The sequence below is a fragment of the Apis mellifera genome, linkage group LG1 (genome assembly GCF_003254395.2).
Source record: "Apis mellifera strain DH4 linkage group LG1, Amel_HAv3.1, whole genome shotgun sequence".
NCBI classification, from domain to species: domain Eukaryota; kingdom Metazoa; phylum Arthropoda; class Insecta; order Hymenoptera; family Apidae; genus Apis; species Apis mellifera.
Genome location: NC_037638.1, coordinates 12944552 through 12957105, shown reverse-complemented (window position 1 = coordinate 12957105; position 12554 = coordinate 12944552). Strand labels below are relative to the sequence as shown.

At 29.7% G+C, this 12554-nt stretch overlaps 1 protein-coding gene across 5 annotated transcripts in view; it reads right to left on the bottom strand.

Annotated features, from left to right (window-relative positions):
* Window positions 1–12554, bottom strand: part of LOC410718 (puratrophin-1) — a 401681-nt gene that overhangs the window by 69992 nt on the left and 319135 nt on the right. For all 5 annotated transcript variants that reach the window (XM_026445379.1, XM_016913622.2, XM_026445373.1 and 2 more), the window contains one exon: window positions 5197–5322. In XM_026445379.1, coding sequence (XP_026301164.1) covers window positions 5197–5322 — 126 coding nt within the window. The remainder of the gene's footprint in view (window positions 1–5196; window positions 5323–12554) is intronic.

Genomic DNA, 12554 nt, shown 5'->3' with positions numbered 1-12554 from the left:
TATATATATATAAATGGATATTTTTCATTATTTTAATGTTTAGAATTCGAAACATATTTTTAATCCTTATGATCCGAAAAGTAAGTTCTTTTATATAAATATATATAATTAATATAATATTATATATATATATTATTAATATATTATTAATATAATTATATATATAATATATATAATTAAACAGAATCATTTTCCAAAATCTTTATTGAATTTTATTAAAATTTACAACAAATGATAGTATTACGAAATCTAAAAAATGAAATTCAACGATAAGTTGAATTGGCATCGACAATTTCTAAACTCAATTTCGAAACTTATAATAATGTTCCACATGGTGTTTAGCAAGGCCGATAAAAACTCGACAAATTGCCCAGTACTTCGAAATTATTATTAAAAGCCATAAAAATGAATGATAAAAAGCATTGCAACTGTCGAAAAACTTTTACTTCCAATCAAATTATCATTTGTGTACCGGGATTGGCCAATAATCAAACGAGTTTCCAGAGAGTACTCTTATTCAAATTCGATCAAATCTTCTGTAAAAACGAGCCGATTGGAATTGGATATTTCTCCATCGGAGGAGAAGAAGAGGAAAGAAGAAGAATTTTGTCCATTTTTCACGATCGATCGTGACGATATAAAATATATTTTCCTCGTTTCGAAGATCTGCTCTTTCGAGATGCGCCATTAAAACAACTCCAAACGCCTCGTTTTTATCCACGTCACGTTCGCTATTCCTCCTCCGTGCTGCGTAATTAGGTTACCAGTACGCTACGAAGGCCATGGTCGAACACGATTTCCGGTGCGCGACACCGCTTAGTACTTTGAGAAAACATCGTTGACCTTCCGGGTAAAAATTGATCGTGTCGAAACCAGATACCATTTGTACTATTTTGTTTCTCTTTTTGCTTGTTACAGTTCTACAATCTGTACAAAGCAGCAAGTGGAATCATTAAAGTACTTAGAAATTTCATAGATCTTTTTGTATATTTAATTCTATATTCATTACAGGGATAAAAAGAACTTTGAAGATCAATATTTTTTTTTTGAGATAGCGTTATTATTATTCCAGTTTGATAAAAAATTAGAGATAAAGGACAAGGAAAGAATTAATTCGAATGATCATGTTTTATTAAATATCACTTAAAAGAAATATAATGACGTGCTTTTTTCTTTTAAATTTACGAAAATAAATTTTTCACTCGGGTTTCTCGATTGTTGGCACGATTGAATAAATTAAATTGAATCATTTGCGTGTTCCACGTAAAGCGTGAGCAGTAATTGGAAGTTCTTGTCCTCTTTCACTCGAAGAATTTTGGAGAAATTCGCAATCGTGAAAAGCGAAAGCAAAAAAAAAACATCTAGAATGATTATTATTTTGAAACAGGATCGAGCAGATTTCGTTTGAAATGAAATTTTGAAATGCATTCTAAAAGCCTTCTTCTTAAAAAAGTAAATTATTTCTCATACTCGATAAATTTTAATAACCGTGTTATCCATAGTTTGCAACACTTAAGATATAAAATCTACATACTTAATTAAATGTAAATAGGTTAAAAAAACAAGGAGAACACGATAAAGGAGAAAATATAATAGAACTCTGTTCGTGAATATGATTTTTCGTTCAAATAATTAAAGTTTACATATAGATTGCAATCTAAAGTAATTGCAATCTAAAGTAGTCACTTCGATACTTTAGATTTTTTAGAAAATGTGAAATAACTATTGTTCTTTTCTTTTCGATCAATGATACATAACGACAAAACTTCCACTGTTATAAATAAAACTTAATTTTTCTCGAGCCGAAACTTTATTCATTTTAAGAAAATTTCTTCCTCGATCCCACTTTCGAAATAACTTTCGAAAAAAAACAAAAAAATTTTCGCACGTACTCGTTCGCTCGTTATCCGATTTCAAGCACGATTCTGGATGCATTTTGATCGAGAAGGGTGGCTCAATATTCTCGCCCTATTTTCATCCACGAACCGGTCCAGGTTTCCACCGGTACACCTTTATCGTCGATTTAATTTACGATCATTTCGATTGATACGCTCTTTAACCGGACGTTTTGCAATTAACCGGCCGCTCCAAATATCGGGTTGGACGCGCGCCGAGCCGCGATCGCTTAATAATAAATCGGCGATAGGTTCCAGTTCCGTTCGAACGACCTGAATAAACAGTTTTCTCGAATCGTCGGTTGACAATTATGACAGGGGAGTAGACGTTGATCGGGGTCATTGGGACGAGGAAGAAATGTCCAACGCAGTTTGGATAATGATCCAAACAACGGGATAATTGAGGAGGGTGCCACATGATTAATTAACTCGTGCCCGTTGTCCCTCGACAATCGATCGCCCCCCTGCCATAAGGACGAGACGAGACGCTCCGATCTTTCAGCTCTTTTTCAGCCTCTCGAACTCGGTTATCGAGGGGGAGAAAGTCGAGCGTAAATTGGTAAATTGACGAACTCGAGGAACGTACTTTCGTCAGTTATTTTCATTTCGAAAATTGTTTGGGGGATGGGATTTTTGAAGCATGGAACGAGCAATTTATTCGACGAAAATTGGATTGCTAGAAAAATTCTGTCATTCTTTTTTTTTTATCTATAAGATAATCAATTTCAAATGGTTATACTGTTATTTGTGGTAAATTTATTTTATAATTTGTGTAGATAGAATAGATTTAGATATATATCAGTATTTGCAAAATTTGATTTAATTTCATATTATAACGTAAAATCATTTTAGAATGAATAATAAAATTATTAATGTAGATAAATTCAAACTTGGAAAAAGTTTAAATGAAAATTATAATACATTATGAACTATACATTATAATTAGATTACTGTTTATGTAATTTTATATTTTCGTTATCACAAATATCACAATGAATATTTTATTTTAGATATTTTGCAAATTTTCATTTAATTTTTTATAAATATTTCCATTATTCCATATTTAATAAACTGATTAATAAACTGATCGATTTAATAATGGGACAACAATTAAAAAACGATTTTTAAAAATAAAAAATTTAGAATAATCTAGAATGAGTATTTAACGTATTAATTATTTAAATTTAAAATTCGATATGCATAAATAATATTATTTTTAAATTCAAATTATCGAAGCCAGCCGCAACTTGACAGTTCAAATATATATATAAATTATCCAATGGCACGATATTCTGCCTACGTTACCGATAAATGCGTCAGCGATAAGCGACGATAAGTCGTCCATCGAATATGGGACTTGAATAGATCATTCTTCCTCGCGTATACTTTTACTTAATTGCTATTCAAGGTTGTTTGGCACTTTTTACGATCGTTTATGGAGAAAATGGGAAACACAGAAAGTCAGGAGGTCACGTTGTCGCCGTTATTAACGAACGGAAAATGTCGTGGAAGAACATGGGCTTATACGATCGTTCGATAAGACTAGACATTACTATCCACTCAGTTTGCACCGACTAATCAACTATTCTGCAAATACATTTCTAATTGCGAAAGTAGTCAGCGAACAACTTTCGCGTCTTTCAATTAATATGGTTACGATTCAATCTGCATCGTTATGGAATGCAAATGAGATTTATTTTTCGTTCCAGTAGTTTTAAAAGTCGCGATAGAAAAATAATTGCTGCCATTGACGGACATATGTGCTTTCCGAGTAATTTAATTTATGTGGTATACTTCGGTCGGTATTGCAGGAAAATGTTTCGATCAGGCGACGCTAGACGGCACCACATGACTAGAAAATCAAGTTACCGATCCTTCGATCGAGATCTACGAAGATTAGTTTTTCAGAATATTGTATAGTATTTTTTAAATATAACATTTTTCATTTTCTTAATATATAATAATAGTAAATTCAATGTAAGTTTCAGTTTTTTGCGCTGAAAGTTTTTATTATTAAAAAATTAAATAAAAAAAAAGTTTTATTATCGACGGAACATTTGTCGGTAAAATAGTATCGATCTATTATCCCAACATTTTTTTCTCTAATCTTCCTTTTAATTTTCTTTATTCAAATTGAAATATTCTCGTTTCACGTTTCAAAATCACATTTGCAACGGTGATATACATAACTTACATAGAATAGACACATTAAAACCATTTCTCATATCTTTTCTATCCATCTAAATCTGAAAGTCATCGTTACACATTCGATTGTTAAATCGATCTAAATGAAATCTTTATCTTCGATCAAATCCAATCTACGAGGTACCTAATAACCATAATAACGCCTTTCTTGAGACCAAATACTAATATAGTTTCTCCTACTTTTTTATTTTCTTTTTTTTATTTTTTTCTCTTTCTCTTTAAACGAGACACGTGTACTTTTTTCTTCGATTGATCCGGCCGGTAACACAAGAGGAAGTTTGCGAAACTCGTAGCAGATCCTTACTACAATCGACTACAAAGAAATCTTTTATTATCTTTCAGCCATTTCGACCGCCTCTTGTCGGGAATTCTTCCGTATTGAACCGTGACGAAAGGCTCGATGAGACGTGAAAAAAGTGAAATCTCTAGACATATATGGGTCGATTCCGAGCTGCTTTCGATCCCATTATTTGAAACAGTTAGCGCAACACTCGTGTCAAAAGCTTCTATAAAATATCTATCTAGCGGGCTTTCGCTTGCGCTTCGTAATTATTATTCCGTCTTTCAGATCAAACCAAGATTGATGTAACGAAATGATCGATCAATGGAATACGTTGCGCTATCATCTATTAATCAGTTTATGTGGTCATAAAAGTCACAAAACTCTTCATTTGTCTTATTTAACTAACATGTTATTTTATCAAAATCAATAATTGTAAGCATAATGAAATTACCAATGTATACGAAGTAATTTTTTTTTTTATTAGAAAAATGTAATTTTAAGAGTTAATTAAAATCAACTATTACAATTTTTTAATGTCCTTTTATAAAAAATAATTTGGACAAAATTAAAACATATTTAAAACGTAGAAAATAATAAAAATTTTTATATTGTCTCAACTTTCACTAGCTATGTATACAAAATCGAGATTTTCTTTTAAAAGAAAAAAATTTTGTGACAAATTTTAAGTCAGTTTGATCAAAATTGACTTTTCATTATTTAATTTGTTCTTGAACTACTTTTTTTCTAAAATAACACTAAAACTACAACTCGTTATTAAAAAAAAATATATAATGCACTCACTGATGTACTCACCATCGACGTGAAATAGAATTTCTCGAATTCCCTTTCGTGAAGTCGCGCCGCTGTCAAGTTCGTCGCCGCGTGCTGCCCGTGTTTCGTGAGCACGTCCTCGCCTTTCTTGCAAAACCAAGATAACACCTGCAATCGTAAAATGAAATTAACAAAAAACGAAATTGAAGGAGTGGAATAAAAAAAAATTTTTTAAATGAAGACTGGTTTCTTTTTTCTTTTTTTTTTTATTATAAATAAATGAGGCTTTAAAAAGATCTTCTCAGAAAGAAAATTGGACAAAAATTTTTTTCGTCCGTTACATTTAATACGATTTCGTTTTTTAATACAGAAATGAAAAAAAATTTTTTCGTTCAATTTACCTTTTATTTATAATAAATCGAAAATAAACGTGTATACTTTTTCGTTAAATCGGCCAAATACGTTTTTTGATGCCGTATAATTTTAATATTAATTTGTGATAAAAAATTAACCTTTAAAGTAGAATTTTATTTTTCGTTCTTAATAATAAAAAAAAAAAAAATAAGTAATAAATTGGCGAACGAAGAAAATAAATTTCAAAACGCCGCAGCAACGTTGAAACTTCACTGTGCTACTACTGTTTGCAAATTTTCTAGCATATATAATTTTTAACATGGCAGGACAGTGAGTAATTAACGTCCGTCTGGATTGGTTAAATAATTAAAGACTATCGTGTACCGTCCCGTGTTCGACGAGTGGAGGTCTGGTTATTTATGAACGTCATAGCGGATTTCGAGTGAAACGTTTGAACACGCGTTTTACGTGTTCCTCCATTCCCGCGATAAATACCTCTTGTAAAAAGTCAAATTCTAAAGTAATTTATTAATAAATTAATGTGAAGGAAGGGGAAAAAACCATTCATCATCTTTTCAACTTTTCTTTCCTTCCTTTTTTTTGTTCCTTATTAAAGTATTTATAAAACGTAAAATTAAAATATTTATTATGACAAGAGTACGGATATTTAAAATGCGTTTAAAAACTACACCAAATAAATATAATATGTAAAAGTATAACATAAAGTATAATGTTATAATATTCAAAGGATGGATTAAATTTTTATTTAAGTATCTTTTTTTTTCATATAGATATTGTTATATTTTTTTTTAAACATTAGAAATTATAAATTTTAGAATTTACATAAACATATTTATTATGGAGAAGATTTCGAACGTTATCAAATTTAATTATAAAAATAAATTACCAATATTTTTGTATATGACAATACAAAATTTCAAAATTTTACAAATTCATGATTTTTTTCTTTTTTAATAATAAAAAGCCAATTTTCAATATCTCATTTTATAATCCGCTTTTATTATCTGATAAAATTCCCTCACAGAAAAAAAAAAGAAAAGATATTGTTATATTTTTTTTAAACATTAGAAATTATAAATTTTAGAATTTATATGAACGTATTTATTATGGAAAAGATTTCGAAGATTAACAACTTTAATTATAAAAATAAATTACCAATATTTTTGTACATGACAATTTTCAAAATTTTACAAATTCATGATTTTTTTTTAATAATAAAAAGCCAATTTTCAATATCTCATTTTATAATCTACTCTTATTACTTGATAAAATTCCCTCACAGAAGAAAAAAAAAGAAAATATCCTATATTATATTTTTCTATTTTTCAAAATATATCTTGTTTAACTTTTTAAATAAATAGAATCATTTATATTAACGATTTAAAAATTAAATCTCCTTTTTTTTTTTACAAAATAAAAAATTTTAACCAAAGGAGAAGAAAATTTTCCATCCACGAAATACTATAATCTTCGCATCTACATCCATCTGTCTATTTTTCAAAATATATCTGCAAACTTTATAAACCTTTAACTTTTTATACCTTTAATAAATAGAATCATTTATATTAGCGATTTAAAAATTAAATCTCCTTTTTTTTTTTACAAGATAAAAAATTTTAACCAAAGGAGAAGAAAATTTTCCACCCACGAAATACTATAATCTTCGCATCTACATCCATCTGTCTATTTTTCAAAATATATCTGCAAACTTTATAAACCTTTAACTTTTTAAATAAATAGAATCATTTATATTAGCGATTTAAAAATTAAATCTCCTTTTTTTTTTTACAAGATAAAAAATTTTAACCAAAGGAGAAGAAAATTTTCCATCCACGAAATACTATAATCTTCGCATCTACATGTATCTGTCTATTTTTCAAAATATATCTGCAAACTTTATAAACCTTTAACTTTTTAAATAAATAGAATCATTTATATTAACGATTTAAAAATTAAATCTCCTTTTTTTTTACAAGATAAAAAATCTTAACCAAAGGAGAAGAAAATTTTCCATCCACAGAATACTATAATCTTCGCATCTACATCCATCTGTCTATTTTTCAAAATATATCTGCAAACTTTATAAACCTTTAACTTTTTAAATAAATAGAATCATTTATATTAGCGATTTAAAAATTAAATCTCCTTTCTTTTTTCTTTTACAAGATAAAAAATTTTAACCAAAGGAGAAGAAAATTTTCTATCCACGAAATACTATAATCTTCGCATCTACATCCATCTGTCTATTTTTCAAAATATATCTGCAAACTTTATAAACCTTTAACTTTTTAAATAAATAGAATCATTTATTATTATATTATATTAGCGATATAAAAATTAATATATATATTTATTATATATTATTATTATATTTATATTATATATATTTTTTTATATATATATTTATTATTATATTTATATTAGCGATTTAAAAATTAAATCTCCTTTTTTTTTTTCTTTTACAAGATAAAAAATCTTAACCAAAGGAGAAGAAAATTTTCCATCCACGAAATACTATAATCTTCTACAGCATCTACATCCACTTGTTTAGTATCCTCTCTCTCTCTCTCTCTATATATATATATATATATATATATATATATATATATATATATATATATATATATATATATATCGAGCATACGTACGTCTGCTCTTTCGGTCCGATAATTAGATCGCTGACACAGGCGCGTCACGCTTGATTAATGATTCGTCGTCGCTGACACTGCGACGAGAAAAAGCGTAAAAAGTGCGCGGGAATAATTAACGGGAGCCAGCAAAGAGGAGGAGAGAAACGTGCGGATGGAAGGAGGGAACAGGTCCTTGCTTCCTCACCTTTGTCGTCAATCGTCATCGACGGGGAAAAATTCGAGGGACGAGGTGAGAGACTCGCGCATTGAATGGAGAAACACGATTGGGATCGCGAGCAATGTAGCGTTTTTCGGGTCACTGGGCCGCGTTAGTTGGAAAACGATTGGGCAGAAGAGGCGTGTACGCGCGAGAGGAACGCAGCAAGCGGAGGATTAATTCGCCGCGATTTGGCCGTTTGAAAAAGTATGCCGGTAATTGCGAGCGGCCGGCTGCTGGAGGATGGTTAGCGAGAGATGGATCACGGGGAAGGCGAGAATCGAGTAGAAAGTTAGTGAGAACGTTAGTGAGCGGTTCGATATGGGTGCAAATATTTTTACAAAAAAAAATATATATATAAAAGAGAATTGAAAATTGGACTGACTTTAAGAAATGGACAAAAATGAGAGAATGACGAAATTGTTTGTTCAAAATTAATCGTCTTTATTATACGAAAATGATAATAAATAGATGATGATCTTTGAAACGTTTTATTTTAAAGAAAACGAGAAATTTTGAATAATTGAAAAGAAAAAGTGTTTCCTTATTTGAGAAATTATTAACCATTATTATGATTTCATTAAAATAAATGTATTATTAAATTATTTCATAGTATTATTAATTTTTATTTACGGTTATTATTTTCCTCTGATTAATTTATCATCATTTATATAATAAAGATAATTTTTAACAAACTTTTTTTAGTAGTCTTTTTTAATTTACATTTTTATGATTCGTGATATGTACTTTCGATTTATATATAAAAAAAATCTGTGAAATTCTATCATCAATAAACATCATGTTTCTCATTAGATAATGTTAATAGTGTTAAAAACCTTTATTCTCGTGATACGTTGTTACGATTCTATTAGATTTTCTGATTTGAATTATATAGACGTAAATTTGTTACGTTATAGAATGTAAATAAATGGATACTTAGTACGTTTAGTACTTTACAGAAAAAAAAAATAAAATAAACGAGAATTCAAATAAAAAATTGAAATTGAAATTCATTTTTCATTTATATTGTTAGAAAAACTAATTTGCAAGCGGTGCTATTATATAATAATATTTTAAATACCGTAATATTTTAGATGTTTTGGCTTAAATATAATATTTTAATAAGATGTAAAATTTCAGTAAATATAATATTTTCATTTTAAGGATTTGAAGCATAAAATAATATGGTTTTCTCGATTCATTTTCTTTCAATCTATTTTTATTACTATATTCTTCTTTATTTCTTTCCATTTTTGCATAGAGAAAATTCAATCAGTTATAATTTTCAGTACACAATGAATAATATACGTATCACAATTTTGATATATGTAAAATTATTTGCTTTCAACAATAATATTTAAAATAAATAAAATAAATAAAGATAAATAAGATACTTTAAAAATTTATTTTATTTTTAATTTTTACTTTAACGTAAATAAAATTATTTGCAAATCATTGAAGACATGCAATTATTACGCATATTTAAAGTAAGATTAAAAGAGGGATGATTTTTAATTATACGAATAAATAAATGATATTTGTTACGATATAAAAGAAAAGAAATATAAGTTACTTGTTATCTTATTCTAATGAACGTACAATTTAAAATTGTATATCAAATAGCGGATTCACCGACTCGAATTCAATTTTTGAAAATACAATTCAGCAATAAATTTGAAGAAGCTGTCAATTCTTAAATAAAAAATTAATCAGAAATTTCTTGAACGGCATTCATTCAACACATCACGTCCAATAATCATAAATTCATTCCCGACTTCATTCACTGGTAAGAAAATAACCTTTAACTACCAACTATTCTTCGGCGAATCAATAGTTACAAAGCTATTAAAACCCAGCACTTTTCTTCGATATCCCGTTAGCACCTTCAGCACTGGTGCGGTATGCTTTAAACTCATTGTTAGGCATACCACAGTTATTATTAGCATTGTTCCAGACGATATTTAGTAATGTGAGTACAATAAAAATGGTTTTGAAACAAAAATTCACTTACATAACATATCTTAATAATTCTTCTTTACGTTCTATTCAATGCAAATGAAATCTTTTCTTTTAATTTAATTATATTATAACACTGATATACATACGCTATATCTTACACGTTTCATTTTACGTGTCTTATTTTACATGTTCTATATTTCAATCTCCCAACACCTACTCAAACCAAGTATCTTAATTTCACAAAATTAAAACGCAAATAGAAACAATATATATGATTCTTATATATTTCAGATAACCTATAATCGATAAATCTTCTTTCATCCTTCCATCGAGTTAAAAATATTAAATTTTTAATTATCTGAATTATTAAAAGAAAAAAATTCGCTTTTTCCAAACGCAGCAAATTAAGGAACGATCGGGCACTTTGGATCACACAAGGTTATGGGGGTCACTGGGTCACGATCCACGATCAAATGGCGTCGGTGGCCGCGCGTGCAGGTGCGAACGTCTGCAAACCGGAGGCGTCAACGACACGCGTACTATCGCGCCTGTACACTGTCCTCCCGTGTGAACACACGTGTGACACGGCGGACAGGTATTTAGGTTCAAGCGTGGCGCGCGTCGCTTCCGCGTGCATCTTCTCACGAGAGAGGACGACGGACGACGGCCGATCCTATCGCTCGCGGGAATGCTCGATAACGCGTCATTGCGAATTAATACAGACACTTTCTACGAGGCAAGATATCGGATTGCGAGAGATCGTGGAAAATTTCGAGTGGCTCTCACATTTGCATCTTCTGTGGAAAATTATCACGAAAGTTTTATAGATACGAGAATGAATATTTGGAACGATTTTGGATAAAAAAATTTAAAGGTCGCTGATAATAGAAAGAAAATTTTGCTCGATCTAGGAAACGATTAAATGAATTACGGAAAGATAATAATCCACTCTGCTAAATTCTAAATGAAAAATTCTCATTTGCATCTTCTGTGGAAAATTATCATGAAAGTTTCATAGATACGAGAATGAATATTTGGAACGATTTTGGATAAAAAATTTAAAGGTCGCTGATAATAGAAAGAAAATTTTGCTCAATCTAGGAAACGATTAAATGAATTACGGAAAGATAATAATCCACTCTGCTAAATTCTAAATAAAAAATTTTCATTTGCATCTTCTGTGGAAAATTATCACGAAAGTTTTATAGATACGAGAATGAATATTTGGAACGATAAAAAAATTTAAAGGTCGCTGATAATAGAAAGATTTAATTTTTTAATTTTGCTCAATCTAGGAAACGATTAAATGAATTACGGAAAGATAATAATCCACTCTGCTAAATTCTAAATGAAAAATTCTCATTTGCATCTTCTGTGGAAAATTATCACGAAAATTTTATAGATACGAGAATGAATATTTGGAACGATTTTGGATAAAAAAATTTAAAGGTTGCTGATAATAAAAAGATTTAATTTTTTAATTTTGCTTATTATTGATTAAATGAATTACGGAAAGATAATAATCCACTCTGTTAAACTCTAAATGAAAAATTCTCAAAGGATAAATTCTTCGTGCATATATATATACGTATCCTCCTTTCACATTCTCGAACGATATCTGGCGCATCGAGATGGGAACGATGACAGATTTTATAGTAAACATTTAGTCGTTTAGCCGGAGGAATATAACGCTATTGTTCCACATAGCGGCCCTCGTTCCGATGAAGACCTTCTCCGTTGTAACGATGCATCTTTCTCGAAACACACGTTTTACGATGCCGCCTCGTTTGCCTGTTGAGAGACGAGCCTCGTTTTATCGTCCCACATTCGCGGTGTGGACGAGATGGAAAGGACGTCGAACCAGGAACACGATCACTCGCTAAGAGGAGCCAAATTTTTATCCTAGAGAGTTCGTTCTCCCTTTCATCCTCGTTTCGGGGTGAAACCTCCTCCTCGAGGGAGGAGTTTTATTGGACGATAGTTTTATGGACGGAGCTTCTTTTAACGAGGTTCGTTTTGAAATAGAGACTTCGTGACGAAGAGAATAGATAAATTGGAAAGAGTTGAGAGAATTAATTGTAATTGGTCTCATTTGTAGGATTCATGTGCGTCGAATGATTTGTACATTTTTAAGTACACGTTGTATGAATCAGCATTTGGATGTTCATCGTTCTTGATAGATTCTTTCTTGATAGAAATAGAATCATTTTTTCGAAAAT